The 24640-nt window shown below is 34.8% G+C and overlaps 1 protein-coding gene across 9 annotated transcripts in view; it reads right to left on the bottom strand.

Moving 5' to 3' along the window:
• AFG2A (AFG2 AAA ATPase homolog A) overlaps positions 1 to 24640 on the bottom strand; it is a 350459-nt gene that overhangs the window by 264242 nt on the left and 61577 nt on the right. For all 9 annotated transcript variants that reach the window (XR_012012857.1, XR_012012858.1, XM_072788489.1 and 6 more), the window contains exons 11-12: positions 16907 to 17116; positions 143 to 196 (exon numbers count right to left, since the gene is read on the bottom strand). Coding sequence is in view for 7 of the 9 variants with exons in the window: in XM_072788489.1 (XP_072644590.1) it covers positions 143 to 196; positions 16907 to 17116 (264 nt within the window). In the remaining 2 variants the exon portion in view is untranslated. The remainder of the gene's footprint in view (positions 1 to 142; positions 197 to 16906; positions 17117 to 24640) is intronic.

A 24640-nucleotide genomic window follows, 5' to 3' on the forward strand; every position in this document is an offset into this window, starting at 1 on the left:
GTATTTGCCTGAAGAAAAAACATACCACTAGAATTTGATTTGGAAATTTCAGAATCTGTAACCCAAAACAAAATGGAAACCATACAGGACAGAAGGGTAGTTCCTCTATGCAGAGTCCCACTTCAAGGCATAATTATCTTACCTCTCTAACTGCTCTTTCAGATTCACCAACATATTTATTCATTAATTCAGGCCCCTGCACAAAAAGAAAATAACTGTTCAATGTCTTTATAAATGCAAATGATAGGTATGTCTATGAAAGAGAAAATGAATCCACAAATGAAGAAAAAGAGGGGAAAAAAATCTGCTCTTAATTAAACTGGCTCCTTTAGAAAACTTTATTTTCATTGGGTATTATTTATGCCTTAAATACTTAAGCCATTCTATATACCAAAAACTACACATCCATGCAAAGGAAAGGCTGTAACAACATAATAATTTAACTTCTTCTTCATCTGTCTACCTATTGATGCATATTTTTACTACATATCAGGCATGGAGCTAGGCAATGAAGATAGAACAGCCTAATTTGGAAGACTAATAAAGAGATACCGCATCCATGTTTTCCCAGGTCTAATCAGTGGTCAGTTCTGAGTAGGTTTACATGTCATTTTGTCTCCCAGTCCACTAGATCAATATCCCCATCTGACAAGAAACAAGAACTCAGAGCCATTCTTTTTATGACTCCCTGATAATACCAGAAAATGGAATGGAAATCAGGTAATCCATGGTACCTGATCCACCTGATCCTTGAGTGTTTCCTTTATAAATGCCACTCTGGAGCTCTCTGCTCTCACTTGACTTGGATACGTAGATACTGACTGAATGAATCTGCAGGGCCAAATATGCTCTTCTCAGTTAATTTAAATTAGTACAGTGAGAAAAAGTTCCCACAGTTGAGAAAGATATTTGGCATATAGAACAAACTCTATACCAGTATCTGAAGGGAATAGTTACAGTACTCAGGGCAATAGGGTTTTTTGGTTTTATTTATTTTTTTATTTTAGGGGGCAGGGCAGAGACAGAGGGATATGGAGAGGAAGAATCTTAAGCAGGCTCCATATCCAGTGCATGAGCCCAACGCTGGGCTCAATCTCACAACCCTGAGATCATGATTGCAGCCGAAATCTAGGGCCAGATGTTTAACTGAATGAACTACACAGGCACCTCGTTTTGTTTTTAAATATCCCATGACTTTTGTCATGTGATGACTATGTATCATGAGAAAGTAGATAGGTAAGCAATAAAAAAAGCCTACTGTTTTTCACATAATATATACTTTATATATTAAAGAAAAAATATTAACATTCTAAAATGTTAAATGTTAAAAACAAACAAAAAAAAGTACATCTTTGAATCAGCAGTGATATGCAGTGTATAACTTGAAGACCAGCCACTTTTTTTTAAAGATTTTATTTATTTATTCATGAGAGACAGAGAGAGAGAGAGAGAGAGAGAGGCAGAGACACAGGCAGAGGGAGAAGCAGGCTCCATGCAGGGAGCCCGATGTGGGACTCGATCCTGGGACTCCAGGACCACACCATAGGTGAAGGCAGGCGCTAAACCGCTGAGCCACCCAGGGATCCCTAGACCAGCCACTTCTATAGGGATTTTCCTGTTGATGGCTAGTTAGTAAAAACTGATAGAATTATATTACTAGAAGTATAGAGATTTCATCCTGGACGCAAGAAGGGAAAAGAGATTTTCTATCAACTGTATGAGGTGCTGAGTGGCAGATTATCAGAAAGGAGATTCAGACCAGAGGCTGAATGAATAGATACTTTGGAGGTGAAAAGGATCATTGTCATTGTCACAGTGTGATGCTCTGCCTGAGGGTTAACAGTGTTGGTAGTTCTGAGATTTTGTTCTAAAGGAGTTACCTCCTCTGGCTGGAGGGGGGTTGAAAGGAACACAGATGGAGAAGTGGAAATCAGCATAGGGGTAGTGGTGGCAGCCACCTAACATGAGGTATTAGAGATTAATAAAGGTAAGGAGAACTTACTTCCCCAATGGAAGGGTGGCTCAACACGAGGTGTCACAGTTTGAGTGGAGTGAGGGCATTCCTGCAAGGTTTGGACAAGGGAATGATAGGGAGAGTTCCCATAGAAGGGAGCAGAACAGCATGGAGTATTAATACTAAGCAGACTGAGAAAAATGTCCATGTGAGAAGGCAGCCCAGTACAATATTATAGAGAATACTGCAGCTCCAGTGGGGTAAGACAGGTGTCTTTATGGAAAGGTAGGGAGTGGGCAGGTGCATAGCATGAAAGATCATGGAGGGGCAGAACAGAATAAGGAAAGTAGTGAGGCAACAGAGTGTCACTTTTCTGGAGTAAGAAAAGTACACATGGGGAAGAGCAGCCCAGCAGAGTTTGCTAAAGTCAGTGGGATGAGGAGGGTGCAGTAAGAGGTGGGGAATGATGAGAAAGGAAGATGGTGGTATTACCCTGACAGATGAGCATGTTTGTTCTGGAAGAAAAGGAGCAGAGACAGTAAAGGGGAATTATATGTAGGAAGACTGATCAAATAAATAATTAAGGATAATAGTAGCCAGGTTTCTCACTATTAGAGGAGTTATAAATACATAAATAAAGAAAATGAGAATGAATTCTGCTGTATAGAATTGAAATTAGAATTATCAGTATAAATTCAAGATTTTCAATATATTTAGGTAAATAAATATAAAAACGTGTGCACAAATATGTACCTGTGTGTGTGTATTCCTGAGCTCTGTTTCCTGGGAGAACCTGAGAACAGCTCTACTTCAGTAACAATAAGCACACCTAGTACCTAGAGCTTGATTCTTAAATTCTAAAAACTTGGCTTCCAAATTCTCCACTAAAAGGCAACAGGGCCTCTTAAAGAAATGGTAGATTCAAGGCTTGGGACAGGCAACATACAAAATGAGTCTGGAAATCTTGCTGCATAGATAGTAAGAAAGTGCTCAGAGAGATGGAAACCTGCCAAAAGCACACAAGAGCAAGGCTGAAAGAATGCCAAGCTGATACAACTAAGGCATCAATACAGATGTTAGCAAATGAATGATGATGCATTGAATAGCACAAGAATTTCCAAGTCCATGAAGATATAAATGAATATAATTAATTGAGACATTTGTTAAGGAACAGGATATTTATAAAGTAACTACCCACAAAGCAATATTAACTTCATGGAGTAAATTTACAATGGAGAAGCCTAGTAGATACCACCACAATCAAAGTTAACTGGGGGTTATTCTGTATGTTAGTAAATTGAACACCAATAAAAAATTAATTAAAAAAAAAAAAAAAGTTAACATTATTAGCAACGGGACCATTTAAAATCAAGTGTCGGGATCCCTGGGTGGCGCAGTGGTTTAGCGCCTGCCTTTGGCCCGGGGCGTGATCCTGGAGACCCGGAATCGAATCCCATGTCAGGCTCCTGGTGCATGGAGCCTGCTTCTCCCTCTGCCTATGTCTCTGCCTCTCTCTCTCTCTGTGTGTGACTATTTAAATAAATAAAAATTTTAAAAAAATAAAAATAAAAAATAAAATCAAGTGTCACCTGATAGGAGGCAATGAGAAGAACAAAGCATTATTTCTATGAAAAAATCTGATTCTAATCATGAGTAAATATTAGAAAAAAACAAATTGAGAGATATTTTACACAATAACTGACCTATAATGTTCAAAAGTAAAGGAAAGAGTGAGGAACTGTTCCCAATTGAAGAAGACCTAAGAGACATGACCAATACAGCACATGATTATGGACAGTATAGGGACAAGTGACAAAAATTAAATGATAATAATTACGTTCTTTTCTAATTTGTGATTATATGACAGGATGTGCTTTTCATAGGTATGAAAGTATTCAGGGTGATAGAGCAATACAGTGGTAACTTATTCTCAAATGCATTAAGGGAAAAAAATTATTTGTGACCACTCTTGCAAACTTTCTATAAAGTTTAGAAGTTCAAAAAAAAGAAAAAAAAAAAAAACACAAACACCTTGATCCACAGACGGAAACATTAGAGTGGGACAGGTAAAAAAGATTCGATACACAAATACATATGCCTGAAGGAAAGGAGACAATCTTTAATACCATCTTTATATATTACCTCCACAATGGGTGCTTCAAAAATTTTGAAATATGATAGTATGGTAACAAATGAGTACATTAGAACACATAGAGAACAGGGTGGACATCGAGGATAAGAATAAGAAAAGAATAGGAAGAGAACCGCAACGTTCAGGCTGACAAAATCCAGCTGCTCCAAGGTTACTACCATTAGTTATGTTCACTTAGGATGAGTTATTTGATAGCATCAACACAAATCCTTAAGTAATGAGACAGTTTCATTTTTCTCTTTTATTAATCTAAGATGATGATTAAATTTTATATAACATTAAACAAAGTTAATTATGTTTCCCTAACAAAGTCTCATCATTTATGTGTTTTCCTCTTTTCTTTATAAAAAATCTTTTCAAAATTATTTCAGAGTAACAGATTACACATAACCTAAAATATTAGTATTTATGGCTAATTAGGGGGCAGATGTATTAAAAACATAATTACGACATATTATAGAACGTCACCTAACATTTAAGGTACTTCTATATCTCTGACTAAAATCTATCAACAACCAGCGAACACCTAAATCATTGATAAGCAAACATGTCTTTAAGAAAACTTGCTTGGGACAGTGCTTTGATGACTATACTTTATAATTAGTATATCAACTCTTTAGTCATTAGTACCTAAAGTGTCTCCAAACAATCAGGTTTACACAATGAAATTGTTTTTAAGCTCATTTCTCCAAAAATGCTAGAGACTTCATGACTCTAATCTCATCACCAATGATTTAATTATCTTAATTTCTTAAATAATGCAACCCCAAATAGATTTAACTTCAATGAAGACAAAGGATGAAACAAACATTAGTTATACTGAAGCAGTATGTTCTCACTTTTTAAAAGATTTTGGAGAAATAGCAATGACTTAATACCAAATCAATTTTACAAGCTTGTTTCTATGACACACGTTAGACTACGTAATTAGAGAACAAAATTTAAAAAAAAAAAAAAGAAAAAAAGAAACAATATTTATACTTCCGGCCATCAGTGAGATAAATAAACTTGAAGGCATTTCCCCGAGTACTATGGAATCAAGAAGACAAAATATAGAGAGCCAAACAGTAAATATTTTAGGCTCTATGGGACACATACATCTTGTGTCACTTAATTTTCTTTTTTCTTTTTTTCTCATTAAAAATGTAAAATTCATAGTTAACTAACAGGTTAGATTAAAACAAGCTGCAGGCTGGATTTGGCTGTGTAATTTGCTGACCCCCGATCTAGATCAATCTCTCACAGTTTGAAATAGTCCATTTCTGTCAACAAGATAAAAAATCATCAAAAATGTTAACAACATGATTGGTGAGTACAAAGCTTATACATTAAAAGTATTAAGAAAACTGATTAAAAAAAAAGAAAAGAAAAAGAAAACTGATCAAAACATTACGGAAAAAGATGATACTTTAAAAAGACATTTAGAAAAATCTTGTTATGTTTAAGGTGTTCATGCTCAATGACAGCAACTTCTAGGTATATATACCATAGAGAAACTCCTGTACATACACCAAAGGAGATATATACAAGTATATCACAGAAGCACTGTTTACAACCAAAAACAAATCCTAAACCTGGAACTCATTAATATAAAAATGGGTGAAATAGTTAGAGATATAAAATTCCAATTATAAAAAAAGCCATGGAGATAAAAAGTACAGCACACGGAATATAGTTAATATTGTAATAACAATATATGGTGACAGATGGTGACCATACTGTGGTGAGCACTAAGTAATATATAAGAATTGTTGAAACAATGTTGTACACTTGAAACTAGTATAACATTGTATGCCAATTACACTTCAATTAAAAAAACAGATAAATAAATTGCAGTGTCCTCATAAAATGGAGTATTAAACTATTAAAGTAAATGAATGGCCACACTAAGAAGACAGTTTGGAAGCACGGAAACCAGCAAGAAAGCTGTTGTTATGCAGTCAAAATGCACTGCCTTATATATTTATAACCAAGAGTAAGAGTTTTAATGTTTTGCCAAATTTTTAAAGATTATAGAACAGTTGTAATTTTTCCCATTTATCATTTTTGTATAGCTTCACCATGCATGATCATTTTTAGTCCTGCACTACAGTGCAAAACAATGTCTCCCAGTTCATAATATATAAAGCCAAATAAATGAAGCAGGTGCTATTCATCTGCAATATGATAAATCACACTTTTACCCATAGGAGACTATGGCAGTTAAGAAAATTAACGATAAAACAAGAATCAGAGACCACTCAATAAAACAAACTTTAGATAATTAGGAAAATGGGTTTTTGTTGGAGAGAAGGTCAGAGGGGGTAGAGGAAAAGGTGAGAAATTTTTATGTAGGATGTTATTCCATTTAGGGTAACTAATTAGGCAAGTGTGGCCTGATAATAATCAGAAAGAAAAATGTTGGCGTCACTATTGTTTCTAAGGTAATTATTATCATGCCAACCCTGTATTATTGTTATTATTCTTACAGCAACTCTCCATAAAAGTCAAGAACATGACATCAGAGAGTAATATAGTGAAGACATATCTTTATATTTAGGCAATATACACAATGCATAAACACCGCTTTCTAATTATCTGGTTTAACTGAAGGAAAGTAACTAGAGAATCTGGAGAAACAATTATTATTTTCCACAGATGATCTAAAAAAGATGACTTGAACATCAGTGTTGAAAAGTACAAGATTATGATCATTTTGTGATCTCTGAGAATACAATATCAATATTTTGCTACTAACAACAGAAAGATTAATGTTTTAAATATCTAATATACAGGCAAATAGACTTGGAATTTTGTTGAAATGTGAAAATATGGCATATAACCTCAACCAGTAAAGGTCTTTCCTCTACTACACAGAGGTAGGCTACAGGAAAACTGTAAATAAGAAACAAGGAGGTTGTTTTTCTTCAAAAAACAAAAAGAAAAAAAAAACAACAATAGATTGACACTCTAACTTAAGAATTTTGCACTATAAAGAAAATATGGGTTGAAATAATTCAAGTATTACTAACAGGTCATAGCAGTAATAAAAAAGACTTCTGTAGGGCCCTTAGAGAATACACGATGTTGCAGAAAACAACATGAGGATGAATCTTTTTTTTTTTTTTTTTAAGATTTTATTTATTTATTCATGAGCAACAGAAAGAGGGAGACAGAGTCAGAGGGAGAAGCAGCCTCCCTGAGAAGCAGGGAGGCCAATGCGGCACTTGTTCCCAGGACCCTGGGGTCATGACCTGAGCCAAAGACATATGTTTAACCTACTGAGCCATTCAGGCACCCCATGCTGATGATTCTAACCTAGATGATTGGCCTACAAAATGCAACCCAGTAGCTACACTGATATGTTACAAGGGTTCAGAATTCTATAGGAAGTCAAGGCAACACCATAACCAAGCAAGGTCTATTTTGAGGTTAAAGTACAAATGGCCAAAAATCACTGTTGCAAAAGATTAAATTCAGTTTCAAAGATATTACATTTTATTTTAACAGAAAACTTAAGAAGGAGTCATAAGCTATCATGTATACTTTCTTGCTCCATTTGAGGCCAAATATATATCCAATTCTTAAAAACAGAAGGAAGTAGTAACTAGTGTCAACTAATTTCATAAAATCTTGCTAAAGGTTTCATATGTATTATCCACCACTGCTTACAACTCAGTTCTCTGAAATGGATACTCATTATCATAACTTTATTGGAAAAGTAACATGAAATGAAAAAAGTTTTATTAATTTGCACAAAGTCACACAACTTAATAAATGGTAGAACTGGCATACAATTCTCTTAACCATTACATCTGACGATTAGGAGAAATGCCCTAAAAGTTTAGCAATCAACAGGAACAAAGGATAAGCAACAGATTAGACTATAAGCATTATGTTAACTACTCAGAATGTCATTAGTGGAAGGGCTTTAGAGGTCATTTAAACTAACTTCCTTCACTTAAATCTTGAGGAAAACAAAACACAAAGAAGTTGAACAAAATGCCAAAAGCCCTAGCAAGGTTAAATGGCAGAAAATGATAAAAATGTAGAATTTTGATTCCCAGACTACTATTCTTCCTAGAAACTATGTCTTCTATTTTCTCCAAGCTCTTCTAAAAAAATAAAAAATAAAAAAATAAATAAATAAATAAAAAGGAAGTGTGCCCTTAAGATTTCACAAGGTAGCAGCAATTCAAATTCAAAAGTATTTGTGGGAGGGGATCCCTGGGTGGCTCAGCAGGTGTAGTGCCTGCCTTGGGCCCAGGGCATGATCCTAGAGGGGAGTGGGGGAAGCATCGGGGATGAGTCCTGCATCAGGCTCCTTGTATGGAGCCTGCTTCTCCCTCTGCCTGGGTCTCTGCCTCTCTCTCTCTCTCTCTCTCTCTCTCTCTCTCTCTCTGTGTCTCTCATGAATAAATACATAAAATCTTTAAAAAAAAAAAAAAGTGTTTGTGGGAGCAGAACAAGTGACAAGCACAGTGTACTTCTCAATAGATAGCTGCTAACATGAGTTAATAAGAAAATAAGAATTTAATTGATATTCATTATAAACAAGAAGCCATTTACATCAAAATATAATAAGGGTTAGGTAAGAATAGTATGGGCTATGAGTGCCACATCTGCTCATAAGTTTAACTCTTTATAAAAGTAACACATAAATCCATAGAATAGATAAGGTTGATGGGACTAGATAAGGTTATTTTTTTTCCAATTTTACTTACCAAGTAAGTAACTGTGGTATGTTAGCCCTGCCACATTTTACCTGCCCAGATAATGTGCTTCACTTCTCACAAGAATAACTACAAAAAATAAATTAAGTACCACAGCTAGGCTTATTTTGGAGTAATGTTATTTTTCATGTTTCCATGATTAAGATTTCAAGTGTTCAAGTTGACAAAATAACATAAATATATGTAAAGATATTTGTCCAGTTGTACTATTAATCCACTGAGAACTAAATCTGACTTATCTTTTACTGTTTCATGATTTTATACTCTATCAGTCACAAACTCATATAATATTTATGCCTCATGCAAAATTCTAAGGCAATTTTGCCCCTTTAATCAGTACTGGGTTTCTTCCAGTCTTCCCAAGGGCTTTTTAAATGTGTCTGACACCTGCCTGTTGCTTTTGGCTATTACAATTCAAACCAGGTTTTTATAAGTTCTAAAGTGTCTAGGGAAGGCAAGTTAACCTAAGTGTTAACTATGGTTAAATGTTATGGAATATACTCATAAAAACCTAAACTCACATGAGATAGAATTACATATATGTAATGTGAGTAAAGGATCTAGAAAATTAATAAGAAGTACAGCATCAGCACATACAAAGGTCAATTCGGGAAAGTATTTCAAAAGGTCTGAAACAGACATTAAGCATTAGGCAAGAAATGCCTTCGGCAAGTAAAAACCCTAAGAAGTGAGAGGGAATAGCAGAGAAGGAACAGAATTTAAGCTGTACCTCTCAAAAAAATACAACACAAATATTCCCCACAATTTATTTACTCAGGAAACAAAAATGACACACTTCAGAATTTGTACAGCAACACCATGATAAATATAATCCAGTGAGCTGTGTGAATGTAGACATGCCCACAGAAATTCCTTACATTATCGCCGACCACTCTAGTCACTCTCCAACTCCTTTACTAATACACAGAACTGCAAACGCTGGGTTTCAACTTCCATGCTTTCATCACTAGAAATGACCATTCTCATGAACTCCAAACTCATACTTAAAATGGTCTTTTGGATATATCTGCAATGTTATTCCAGGATTTCAAATTCCACATGTCTAAATCCCACTCTAGCATCTGCTCTCCCACCTCTAATCTGCTTCTCTTCCTCATGTGCTAACTCTTCCAAGAGTTAGGGCATTTCCATCTATCAGTCACTGAAAGTGAAAATTTTAATCACCTTTGACTTCTTTCTTTCTCATTTCTCACGTACAATTAATCATCAAGATTCTATATATTACCAACTTCATTATATCACTGATTTAGTCAAATGTCTCTCTCACTAAATATGAGTTGAGAGGCAGCAAGGAGCCCAGCAAATGCATTTTTTTTTCATCAAATGCATTTTTGCTTAGCATGTACAGAAACAGAGAACATAGAACACACAGAAGGAACATTAGAAATAATCTGAGTTACACAACTGTTGCAATCGTAAAACATTTCAAATACTTTCTAAAGCATTATAGACATGAAATTGTAATATTTTGACTTCAATTAAATTTTATTCAAAAGAGATTGAAAAGAAGGAGAAAATGACTAATCTCTCAGCTGGAATCCATGAATAAAAAATTAAATCAACCCAACAATAAAATTTCTATTAAGTAAACTTCTTCAAAGTCTGAAAGTATTCTTCTCTTTTTAAATCTAAGTCTTCTAAGATTCCAAACGCTAAAAGTTTTGTTATTATAGTTCATATTATTGTCATTTTTTGCTTCTAGCCAAATATTATATAATATTTTCATGTCAAGGGATCTTTTGTATATAGCAATTTTATTGACTGATACAGGCCCAACTTAAAAAAAAAAATTATTAACATGCAGTTTTAACATACGATGTTACAACTTTAACATGTCAGCTCATATAGTGTATAAATAATGCCAAATTTAAGTAAAATGAATCTAACTTCTACATAATTTTGTGATACTGATAATGGCACATCATTCTATTTGTCCTAATAATCAATTACTATTAGTTACTCCCTAATAGCCATTCAAACAGTGATAAAACTAAGTATATATATATAATAATGATGCTAATAGCTGCCAATTTAAGCATATGAGGCACATAAGACAACACTAGTTAGAGAAGTCAAGGGAATTATTAAAGTTAAAAAAAAAGAAAAGGCCTTAAAGGAAATGAAATAGAAATTCAAAAGGTTTCAGAATCTAGATGAGCCCAAATGGCAATAAACCTATATAGAAGGAGAATAATGAGTTTGGGTCCACAAAGGCATGAATCTGGCCATAGTTCCTGGTGAGACTCTAAATTAGAAGCTGTATCCAAGGTGAAAGAAAAAATAACCAAAACACTAAAAGAAAGTATTCTTTATAATGTTGGGGTCTAGGGCCAGAACCAACACACTCCTTTATAGGCTTCAACTGAGAACTGCAGTGAAATAGGCAAGCTCAGGGAAGCCCCAAACCCAGATTCCCCAGCCAATTTCCTCTCGGGGCTTTCTTTTCCCAGGAACTTTCCACCAACAAAGGGATGATGAATAGGAACGAAGGTCTCCCCCAAAGCTGTCACCCAAGGAATTGACAATCTCCCCCATCTCTTTTCTCCTTCCATACATTTCACTCTTCCTATTCAGTGCAGTACAGAGTTATGAGCCAGGTTTTTTAACTTCAGTTACATTCATTAAAGGTCTGTACTATGTCTGGATCTGTGATACTGATCTTGAAACTCTTTTATTTAGCTAATAGACCTTTTCTGGTAAAGTTTAAGATTGACACAAGAATTAAGACTGAGTTCCTATATACACCACCCCTAAACCCCCATGGACGCTTAGTTTCCCCTATTATTAACATCATATATTAGTATAGTACCTTTATTATAATCAACTAATAATAATGTATCAATATTGATTCATAGACCACAGTTTATTCAGATTTCCTTTTTTTTTTTTAAGATTTATTTATTCATGAGAGACACAGAGAGAGAGAGAGAGAGAGAGAAAGAGAGAGAGAGAGAGAGAGAGGCAGAGACATAGGCAGAGGGAGAAGTATTCCATGCAGGGAGGGAGCCTGATGTGGAACTTGATCCTGCGTCTCCAGAATCATGCCCTGGGCTGAAGGCGGCACTAATCCGCTGGGCCACCAGGGCTGCCCCAAAGAACTCCTTAGTTTTTATCTAAGTCCTTTTTTCCCAGGATTTCACCCAAAAAACCATCATAACATTATATTTAGTTGTTATGTCTTTTTGGGCTCCTCTTTGCTGTGAGTTTCTCAGACTTCCCTTGTTTCTAATGGCCTTGACGGTTTCAGGAGTACTGGCCAGATATTTTATAAAATGTCTTACAATTTGGTTTTGCCTGATGTTTATCTCACAGTCAGACACAGATTATGAGTCTTTGGGAAGAAGAGCCCAGAAATCAAGTGCCATTCTTGCTACATCATATAACGGTACACACTATCAATGTGACTAGTTACTGAAGATTTTTTTTAAAAGATTTTTTTTATTTATTCATGAGAGACACACAGAGAGAGGCAGAGACATAGGCAGAGGGAGAAGCAGGCTCCATGCAAGGATCCCAATGTGGGACTCGATCGCGGGACTTTGGGATCACACCCTAAGCCGAAGACAGATGCTCAACTGCTGAGCCACTCAAGCGTCCCTAATCACTGAAGATGTTAACCTTCATCACTTGGCTGAAGTAGTATTTGCCAGATTTCTCTACTCTCAAGTAGCTCTTCCCCATTCCCTTTCCATATTGAACTCTGACAGGAAGTCATAACTATACACAGTCTGCACTTAAAGAATTGAGTAGTTATGCCTTCCAGAACTTTTTCACTTACTTCTTAATATATCAATCATCTCAAAGAGCCTATACAGATTAAAACAAAACAACAACAACAAAAACTGAGACCAAGAGAATTTATTTAAGGCTACAGAGCTTAAAAAGTACAAGGATTAGGAATCAAACCAAAGCTATCTGAATCCTGGCTTACTACTTTTTTCATTGTAACCCAATTTGAAGACCAAAAATTATATAGTAATAGGTAAATTTCAAGCCCTACCTTATTCAACCACTAGTCTCCTTCCATATACTTCTCTTTTATTTATTAGGTTCCTGTTTCTTTGGCAGTGATCATTCTTATTAATTTAACCAACTTCTACTCCAAAGCCATGTTATTTTTCTCAGTTTTTCTTAGTCCTACAGGAACAAAAAAAATTTTTTAACTGTACCAGAAATATCTTTCCACTTTCTCTGAACCTACCCTATAGAAACTGCCTGAACTACCTTTACCAGTGTCATGGCATAATTAGGGGGGGGTGGGTAGGAAGTGGGGAGGACTGGGCACTAAATTTTAAAGGCAGGGGCAGGGAAGAGAAGACTGCATAATGCAGTGGTTCAGAGTTTAGACTCTGCCATCAGAAAGTTCTGAGATCAAATTTCAGTTTCATCACTACAACTATGGCCTTAGAAATGTCATTTCACCTTTCTAAACATTATTATTCCTATTTGCAATCCTGGAAACTAATCTGAAAGCATTCAGTATATAAAAGAAATGTATCTATGTAGTTTTCCACACAGCATCTGCAAAATGGGAAATCTATGATTTATAGACTAGCCTACAAGATTTAAAAACAAAAGCTTAAAGATAAACTTGCAATTTAACAAATTCAGGTTATTTTGTACCTTTGATAATAGTAGGGGATCTAGTTAAATAAAGAATAGTAAGTACTTTGAATTGTGCATGCTTTGAATAAAATAGGTTTCTGTTTATTCTATTTATTCCTGATACTTCCTTTCTGATACAAATATCAGAAGAAAATCTCCTCCCCCAAAAGTCAAGTATATACTAGCTCATTATATTCTTGTACTCACCAATAGCAGCTAATAAAAGACTTGCTCAAAATCCGTCAGATGCCTGACCACCCTTTTCCAGAATCAGTAACAGTTCTTCATAAAGTAAAGCAGCCCAATTACACAAAGGTAATTAATCTATTACAGCACTCCAGACAAAAGCAAGAGAGAAGCAGAGATGAAATTTCAACTGGAAAATATTTTGACATAATTGACACAGATGACAAACTAAACTTAAGCACATGTCAAGTGCTACAGTCTACACAAAAACACATAGATGCCAAAGAATATTAAGAGTCCACACAAGCCAACGTGAAGTTTGAACTTTGGAGTATACATTTTTTTTAAGATTTTATTTATTTATTCATGAGAGACGCAGAGAGAGAAAGAGAGAGGCAGAGACACAGGCAGAGGGAGAAGCAGGCTCCATGCAGGGAGCCCGATGTGGGACTCGATTCCGGGTCTCTAGATCACACCCTGGGCTAAAGGCGGTGCTAAACCACTGAGCCACCAGGGCTGCCCTGGAGTATATATTTTTTAATCACTGTTCAGGAAAGATGCACAGGAGAAGCTAAGGGTTCTTTCATAAATTCAGAGAAAGAGATGTTTAAAACATTTTAAGTTATTTTGGGAATTAAAGGTAATTACAAAAAATGCTGGCGAGTTTTTCCTTTCGATATATGTTCTTACTTGTATTTTCCAACTGACTAGAAAAGTTTATTGTCTATCTATGTTTCTCTGGTCATTTTCAAAATATGTACGACTTATTATTTCAAAAGCTCAAACTTAATTATAACACTTAAATCCCTTGGAAAAGAAACATGTATGTTTTTCTTCATAGAAAAACAAAGCTAGGAAGAATATTAATTCCCAACTTCTTTGACTTCTTTCTGCATATATAAGCTGTATGGCATAGCTACTTTAAATTCTTCTCATACGCAATGGCCAGACAACGATGAAAAGACCAATAAAAATGCAGAGAAAAACAAATAATTCTTTCATATTCCCAACATTTTCTTTTAGAAATTTTTAAACATGTAGGAATATTTAAAAAGTAGTAATATGAACATTCATTGTTCATTTAATATATACTCCACTCAGATTCAAAAACTGAATACTGCCGGGTGGCCCGGGTGGCTCAGCAGTTTAGCGCTGCCTTCGGCCCAGGGCCTAATCCTAGAGACCTGGGATTGAGTCCCACGTTGGGCTCCCTGCATGTAGCCTGCTTCTCCCTCTGCCTGGGTCTCTGCGCCTCTCTCTCTCTCTCTCTCTGTGTGTGTGTCTCTCATTAATAAATAAATGTTTTAAAAAAGCTGAATACTGCCAAACTATACTAAAATGTATATTGAATAAAAATCCACATTAAATAAAAAAAATTAGTAAGTAGAATACATAATTATCTCTGGCAAGTATGAACTCAACTAAATAAGAAAATTTCTTAACATCACGTATCCTTTGTGTGTGTGACTTAAAAGAAAAATGAAAATGAACTTAGTGAAAAGGCTCAAATAAGTTAACACATGCATGCCTATTTTACGTGAACAGTGTGCAAGATAAAAGATAAACTTTTCAAAAAATCTTTGTACATTTTCTCACAGTGAAGAAAGAAAAAAGTAAAACTGTCTAAAGTTATGAAAATGTTTTGTACTCAAAAACAGTAATAAATGTATTTCTAAGAACTCCTAAGATAGGCCAGAAAGTAGTCCTAACATCTGGAACAGTTATCTTAGATCACATAAGAATGAGATACTAGTTCATAGGAAAATACATGTGCTCACTCCTCTTTGAGATTCCAGTGTAAATAACTGCGAGTGAAGCTCTCATCACGTAAGTTTCATATTTCCAATTGACAGAAAAAAATTCAAGGATTATGAATATATAATCGTGGAAAACACAAGGTAGGCATAGAAAAATGGAGGTGACAGTAAAAAGAGTAGGAAGTGCCAGTAAAATGTTCATGTCCATTATCATGAGATAAGAGAACAGGGATCAAAGAGAAATCAAGATGCCTCTGAAATTTCAAAATTACTCATTACTCCAACATTTAAACCCGCCAGCTTTAAAAGTGGTTGTGAAAATGGTCCTCCTTCCCCTCTTCAGTATCTAATATCTTCCACCAAATAATCACAAATACGTAAACACTAGTGATTGTGAAGATACGTATTTTTAAAAAGCAAATAGCCTAACATATCTAAACATTATTTCAAAACAATTTTAAGTAAAAAATTGACTCTAATCTGAAATAAATTTTATGCTTTCAAACTGCCAAGGATTTCAGTGTTCTAAGATAGAAAACATATTTTTTATGAAAAAAAATTCCCTGGTACTATCAAAACAGAGTCTTTTATCATGTGCTTTTTCTGAAATGAGTTTCATATTTAACAGACTGAAGTATATGTTTTTGTGATAAGGTCCTTTCCACTAATGGATTCAAGGTTTTATATATGTATATTTAGTAACTGGACAGACGATCAAATTACACAAAAGTTCATTTAAAAATTAACATCTGGCCCTGGGGCACCTGGGTAGTTTAGTCGGATAAGTGTTCAATTCCTGATTTTAGTTCAGATCATGATCTCAGACTCCTAGCAGTCTCCACACTCAGCAGAGTCTGCTTGAGGATTCTCTCTCTCCTTCTCCCTCCCTCTGTCCCTCCCTTATGCTCAGGTACTCTCTCTAAAATAAATAAATATATCTTTAAAAAAAAAACATCTGGCCCTAAAGTAAATGTAAAACTACATGTTGAGTAAGATTATCTACCCCAAGTAACAGGGGTATGGCAATGAACAAACAATGTATGTATGTGTTTCAAATAGAAACCTTGTACATATATATTCCCTAACTAGAAAAGTGTTTAAAGGAATTTAGTTTTACCATATAAAGTATCTGATTTCTTTGAAAACTCTCTCTATATAAATATTAAGTTTGCAGTCATATTTATAATTAAATCTTAGTTAAGCAAGAGATTATTAGCACAATTTAAAAATGTAGAAACTAAACCAAACTGGTTTCTATACTATACATGGATGTAAGAAATATTGAGACTCACAAAACTAAATAAAGTAGTCTCCTATTGTCTGCCATGTTTTGCCAATTATAAGCATTAATTTATTTAGAACTCATCGCCCTATATTATCTTGCCATCAACCTCAAAAAAGAAAAAAAAAAAAAATCAGCTACTCCGTAAGATGCCTTATCATGTTTTCCTAAGGGTAAGAATCAAAGGTGTTAGTGGGGCTGGAAGAAAGGTAGCAATAAAAAAATTTAACACTTTACCTTTATAGCTAGGAAATTCAGGCCACTCTCATTGGCCAAAGCCTTTGCAATCATTGTCTTAGAGCATCCAGGTGGTCCATACAGAAGAACTCCTTTCGGTGGTTGAATACCCATTCGAATGAAAGACTCTGGATGTTTCAAGGGCCATTCCACAGCCTGTTTCAATTTCAGTTTGATATTTTCCAGTCCTCCTATATCTGACCAAGATACCTGTAAAACAGAGCATTATCTAAATATAAGTTTTGCCAGGACAAACAGAGGGGGAAAAAAGAATCAATAAAAAGTGCAAGAGGGGGAATAAGAAGCATTTAAGAATCTAGAAGATCCTGGGCAGCCCCGATGGCGCAGCAGTTTAGCACTGCCTGCAGCCCAGGGTGTGATACAGGAGACCTGGGATGGAGTCCTATGTTGGGCTCCCTACATGGAGCCTGCTTCTCCCTCTGCCTGTGTCTCTGCCTCTCTCTCTCTCTCTCTCTCTTTCTCTCTGAATACATAAATAAAAGATCTTAAAAAAAAAAAAGAATCTAGAAGATCCTTAAAAGTTAAAAAGTTCTATTTAGAAATAAATTAGAAGAAAAAAGAAAAAAAGAAATAAATTAGAATACATGAAATGTGAGCTGTAATTACAGAATTACTAAAGAAAATATTTTCTGCTTATATAAATAACTGTTTAAATGATCAAACATACTGTTAAGTCTATATTCTAGACGGCTTTAAAAATTAGATTTCATATGACTGAAAATGGTTTGAATTAGTGATTCATGGTCTCATCTTTTTAGCAAATTTATTTGCTTTATGTATTACTTCTAAAAATATTTCTGTAGGTCCTCAGGGAGCATATGATTTTTTCTGTCTTTGATATATTAATGACATATCCTTAAAATTTTGTTCCTTTTTCTCAACAAAGAAATCCCCAAAATAAGACAATTCTTTACATGTTATTTACTTAGTAAATATCCATTAAGAACTACATATCAGATAATATACACAGGAAACAAAAGAATAAGACATGAACCCAAACTTTAAAGAACTTAACCACCACCAGTAACATGTATATAAATAATCACAGTACAATGGAAAGGATGCTAAGCATGGTAACAAAGACACAGAAAAAGCTTTTAGGAGTTCCCAGGAAGAAAAGATTACTTCCAGCTGGAAGGCTAATCTGAAAGCCAACTTCTAAACATGGATGAGATCTGGAAATGTGAAAACAGGGAATGGTTCAGGTAGAGGCCAAAAAATTACAAAAGGCTCAGAAAAAAGTATGGAGTAAGAGAAAAAAGATATGAGGAAGGAAATTTTAAAAAGTAAAGTTAGTTGAAACTATAAAGTGGAAGACCCTGAAGGCTAGATGATGGAGTTCAAGAACTTCTTTCCTCATAATAAGAAGCCTTTGAAGATTTTTAATTTGCAGAGTGATATAGTCTGATCTGTGCTTTAGGAAAACTTCTCTGACAAGATTCATTTAGAGAGAAGAGAGAAAGAATGCAGGGAGATCAATTTAGGACCTATCAGAAACATTCTTAAAATAAAAAAACAAACTTAAACTAGGGTAACTCCACACAGAGGATGAAGACACTCTAGGAGTGATACTGCAGGTCCACAGCATGAGGGTTTTGAGGGTAGAGTAAGAAGGAGAAAGAATGTAAAGCTGAAGATTTCAAGATGAGTTGATAGTATGTGAACATGAAAATAATTTTTAAGAGGGAAAATACATAAGATAAACTTTTATTTCTGGATATAGAGTTGAAATACAGAAGAGGATAATATTCACATAAGATAAACTTTTATTTCTGGATATAGAGTTGAAATACAGAACAGGATAATATTCAAGAGACAAAAAGGATGCAGTTGGAACGGAAGCATCACAAACAAAGCTCTGGAAAGAGGATAGGGCTGGAATTTTCTATTTCAGAGAGATCTACATACAAACAATAAAAACCATGAGATCAATTAAAATTGTGACCACGAGAAGAGAGATGTGGGTGAAAGGGAGATTGCTGGGAAATACCTACATTTAAGAGGCAAGAAGAGGAAAAACAGAGGAAGAAAAAAATCAGAAAAACAAAAAATTCAGAAATCCAAAAAGAGAAAGGTTTTGTTTGTTAATATCAGAAAAAAGTCTTTTTTTTTTTTTTTTTTTTTTTTTTTTAAAGAACTTGCATGGTTTCGGGGGAGAGAGAGACTTTGTTGTTTTGGGTTTTTGTCCACAGAACCAGAAGAATGCTGTATTATTAACCACAATCCTGAGATCAGGATTTAATTATTCCTTTCTAAATTGTTTTGTTGGGATTTATCTTTAAAAAGTAAGATTACTGGATTAAAAGGTATGAACATTTTTAGGTCCTTGATGCATAATGTCAGTTTACTATCCCAACTACTCTATTTATTTTAGTAGCATAAGTGATACATGTATGTTTCCCTGCAGTATCATCAGCCTTGGGCTTTGCCTTTTTTGTTTTTTTTCTGATTTTACCAAATAATAAAACTAAAATTAAACTTGAGATCAATGCACATAAGCTTATGGCCCTAAAAATACCCAGTTATCATCAGCAGGATCAAGTGACTGTTTACCACAGGAGGTGACTTACTGTTAAAACCAGGCCTACCTAAAATTGCACCAGAGTTGTTTTTTTGTTTTGTTTTTTTTGTTTTTTTCCAGCACCACAGTTGTCACACGCTGGTCTGATTTTTCTTTTTCCTTTTATTTTTTAATTAAATTTTGAAAATTCTCAAATATACACAAAAGTCAAAAAAATGGACACAATAAGTGTATACATATTTTTTGAAAAATATACCAATTTTTAAATATTTGCCACATATGGTGCATGCTCTCACTTTCTCTCTACACACAAATAGCACACATGCAAACACACATACTTTATCAATTTTTAAATTTGCCATCGAGTCTTTTTAAAGTAAGATGCAGATACCAAGACACTTCTAAGTACTTCAGCATACTCTCATAGAAATAAACATTCTGGGAAGAAAGTGTTAAGGAGGGTAGTCAACAGGGGTGACTCAGCTGAGTATGCACTTGCCTTTGACTGAGGTCATGATCTCAGGGTCTTTGGATGGAGTCCCACACTGGGCTCCTGATTCAGTGGGGAGTCTGCTTCCCCTCTCTGCCTGTCACCCCCTGCTCGTGATCTCTCTCACTCCCTCAAATAAATAAAATCTTAAAAAAAAAAAAATGTAAAAAGGAGGGTAGTCAACGACTATCAAAAACTGAATAGAGAGAACAGAAAGTATAGAGTATTAAAGAAGCAGTGGTCAAGTAGATTAACAAGGTTACTGAATTGAGTGGTATAATTATATCAGTAGTTTAGTTGTAGAATACATACCCATACAACACAAACACATATATGAGCACACACAGACAGTACATATATGTTACATATAATGTATAAAAGCTATATTTATAATAACTATCAGAAATGTAAAGGTCAGAGAAGCATTTGCGAACATGCTTCATGAGGAGCAGACTTTCCATTTCTTGGAGGATGTTTTAAGCTTTACTTTTTTTTTTTTTTAAAGAGAGAGAGAGAGAGAGAGGAGACAGGGAGAAGAAGGGAAAGAGATAATCTTAAACAGGCTCCATACCCTGAGTAGACCCAGCTCAGGGCTCACCCTCACAAATCTGAGATGAAATCAAGAGTCAGAACTGAACCACCCAGGCATCCTGAATTTTCCTTTGAGTAATAGAGCATTAGAGCAGAATACTTAAACTAATTTAAATAAGTACACATATACAGATAAAATTTTCTTAATAGTTAATGCAGAAATATATTTTTCCTAATCAATGACATTTTATAAAAAACTCAATTATATGCCTATAAATGCCTACAGAGGATTTTTTTCCTCAGGTTTATATGAAACTAAATAAAACTGGCAAATCTTAATTGTGAGAAAACTTGGTTTTCAATACATTTTGTGTTTGGTTTTTAATCAGTTTTGAAAGTCTTGAAAAAAAGAGTTTTTTATTTTATTTTTAAAATTTTATTTATTTATGATAGTCACACAGAGAGAGAGAGAGAGAGGCAGAGACACAGGCAGAGGGAAAAGCAGGCTCCATGCACCGGGAGCCTGACGTGGGATTCGATGCCGGGTCTCCAGGATCGCGCCCTGGGCCAAAAGCAGGCGCTAAACCGCTGCGCCACCCAGGGTTTCCCAAAAAAGAGTTTTTTAAAGGAACTTAATATCAGATATTTAGTACCCCTGTGAACTACACATGGAAATTACCAATATAAACACAAAGAAATCCATGTGATAAAAGACGGATCTCTTTAGTTAATAAGGATCAGGAAGTACTAGCAAACAGAGTCAAGTGGAGCAGAATTTGGAAAGGGCTTGTCCCTCAAGAGAAATTAAGATGCTTTTACTGGAAAACTTAGTGTTCACTGGCATGAAGAAGCCAAAACACCAATGCCACTGCATGGACCTAGTAGTTTATGCTGAGGAATTGGTCCACTGCCCTAAGGCTGTAAGAAACAGAAGAAAAGTGAAATAATCCTGTCCTCAGTCATCTTTACTCTATTCCTGCCTTGACTATATTTTTCATTATATTCTTTCCTCAGCCAACAAATATTCTGTTTCTCCCTATCCTTCAAAATAACCTTACTTTGATATTGTTTCTACCTAATGTTCTATCACCTTCTTTTTCACCACTGAAACTTTTTGGAAGCTAGTTAATACTCCTCCATTCCTAATGCATTTACCTCCTACTTTATAGTTTGGTTAAGTACTTGTCTTGCCAAACGGTGGTAGGAAAGGAGTGTGAAAGGATAAAGATAAAAAGCATAAGACTGGTGGGAAAGCAGGGAGTTGAGAGAATTAGACGAGAAGGTCTTTACCCTCTGAGGAAAACATGAGGCAATGTCATCTGCAGAAATATTAATTAATTGAACATAAAATGACTACCTATTTCATAATATGCTGGTTGCTGGGGACAAAATACTTCTTGTCCATACTGAGTTTCTGACCTGATGGAATACTTCCTTAAAGAGGCATATCTCCATAATGGTACGTGCTACAGTCACAGAATTTATTTATTTATTTTTAAAGATTTTACTTATTTATTTATTCATGAAAGAAACAGAGAGAGAGAGAGGCAGAGGGAGAAACAGGCTCCATGCAGGGAGCCCAATGTGGGACTCGATCCCGGGACTCCAGGATCACGCCCTGGGTCAAAGGCAGGCACTAAACCGCTGAGCTACCCAGGGATCCCCTAGTCACAGAATTTAAATGCAAGGCCAAAAAAACTTTTCAGAGGTGATATATAAGCTGGGACCTGATGGAACTAGCCACCTGAAAGTAATGGTAGATACCATGGGAGGAGAGAGACAAAAAATAGCAACATACATCAGGAGAACTACAAGTAGGAAACTATCAGACCTAGAAAACTCATAAGGTATCAAGAAATTTAGACCTTATCCTGAGAGATGTGGAGAACAAGTTAATCAGGGAAATGACATGATCATTTGGGACACAGTTGGAAGACAACTGTGGTCACAAGATAGAGTAGGGATTAAAACTTGGAGAGGGCTCCTCTAGTAATTTAGATAAGAGATAGTGATTTCCTGCACTGAAGTAGTAGCAGTGGGGCTATATAGAGGAAAAACAAGATTAAGGCTGTATTAAACCACAGTAAACTATATTAAATAAAGCAAATCAATGAGTCTTAAAAATTAACTATATCTGAAGAAGGGGTGGTGAAAAAAGAATACAGAGACCCGGGATCGAATCCCACGTCGGGCTCCCGGTGCATGGAGCCTGCTTCTCCCTCTGCCTGTGTCTCTGCCTCTCTCTCTCTCTCTGTGTGACTATCATAAATAAATAAAATTTTAAAAATAAAATAAAATAAAATAAAAAACTCTTTTTTTTTCTCATCTAGAATATGGGGATAATAAAACCTAAGCTCTCAGTTTTATTGTGAGAATTAAACAGCATAGTTTATATTATTTGCACTTTGCCTGGCACACCGTAACTATTTAATAAATACTAGGTATTATTTTATTTAAATGTCAGAAAGATGATGATTATAATGAATAGTTATATTTTGAAAGACTAGTAACAAAAGATAAAAGCCATTCAGGCAATTGTATTTGTAGTTTCATGAGCAATCTAGAACTACCGTAACTTTTCTATGCTTTTCCTTTGTGTTTGATCATTACATTTCTTAAACTAAACAGGTTTTGCATATTTTAATTTAGCACTTAAATGCCAAATAAATGAATAAGTAAATCATAAATAAATCTACAGCTAAGATATCAATTAAAAAATGAATATAAATCAGTTTAAAGAGCTTACTATTGCACAGAAGAATCTTAAAGCACAGAAAGTTATGGGAAAAGTTAGTCTGTCAGAGAAGAATAAATACCAGCATGAAATCATAAAATCCTAAAACTGGAACAGGAATTCAAAAACTAGCTGGTTCACTATCCTACCTTCAGACAGTATTTCATCTTTCAATTCCTCTCATCTTTCAACAAACACTATTTTATGCTCTTTAAAAAAATAAAAAGATTCTGTAACTCTCTTTTTAATAAGTTACACTATATCATAACTGCCAGAAAATTATTCCTACAATCTAACTTAAATCACTCCTGATAATAGCTGGGTCCTTTCTTTCTTACTTGGTCCTAATGAAAATAGTGAACAGCTGCTCACATATGGCTTTATAACTTTTTAAATTAATAATAAAGTTAGAAGTAAAGGAACAGCTGTCAAACAAGTACGGACAGAGCAGTGAGACAAATTTCCCAAGGGAAATGCCCTCTATAAACCTCTTACAGGACTTTCTGGACAAGCATCCATCCAGCAACACACAAACAAAAACAAAAACAAAAGAACCCCTCAAACTGCATACCCAACAGAAACCAAAAGACCTGATGGTCATGTTTAAAAAAACAAACAAACAAAAAAACAACTTATGGACAAGTTCCAAGAGGACAAAGTAAAAAGTAATGAACTGAACTGCAGATATTGGGAGAAATACTATGAGAGGAATTCAGTAGCTCCAGAGGGATTGATAGTGTCTTTACACATTTGTGAGTCAAGATGCTCATGTTTGTTACATGCCAAGTTTTATGCTGTCAGGTACAAAAAATATTCTTTTGAAAGTGTTATTTTTATAGAAAATATTGTGACAAAGAGTACTTTTCATTTTGTTCTTTCATGCTAACAAGTCCCAGCAGGAGGACAAGCCAGGAGTAGCAAGTGGTTTGGTGCCTGTTCAAAATTCTCTGCAGGATCACACGTTCGCCTTTAACCAATTCAAATATTTAAAATACATTTATTTCATTTAGAAATCATAAACATATAAAATTACTAAAGATACTAAATAATTCAGAGAGAAATAAGTTGAGAAAACCCAACCTCCAAGATCCAAAAGAAGTATCAATATATTCGAAATGCCTCTTTAGTGGAGGAAAAGCAAAATTAGGAAGCAGTTAGTATTCAAAATGTGTTCTTAGATCTAAGGGAAAATAAGTGAAAGCCATTAGCTTTATATAGTGAAAAGACAAAAAAAAAAAAAAAAATCCCCCATGCTTTTTAAAAACACATTCTATGGAGGGTAAAAAAAAAAAAGTTGAAGTTTCAGTTGAACTATAGTGCCATAAATCATCTACAGTTTCTCTCTCACTCCAATCCATTAAAAATAAAAACTTCAGAAAAAATACAACAACAAAAAAGACAACTAAGTGAGGACTCCTAAAAGTAAAGTAGGTAAAT

This window comes from Canis lupus, chromosome 20 (assembly GCF_048164855.1).
Source record: "Canis lupus baileyi chromosome 20, mCanLup2.hap1, whole genome shotgun sequence".
NCBI lineage: Eukaryota > Metazoa > Chordata > Mammalia > Carnivora > Canidae > Canis > Canis lupus.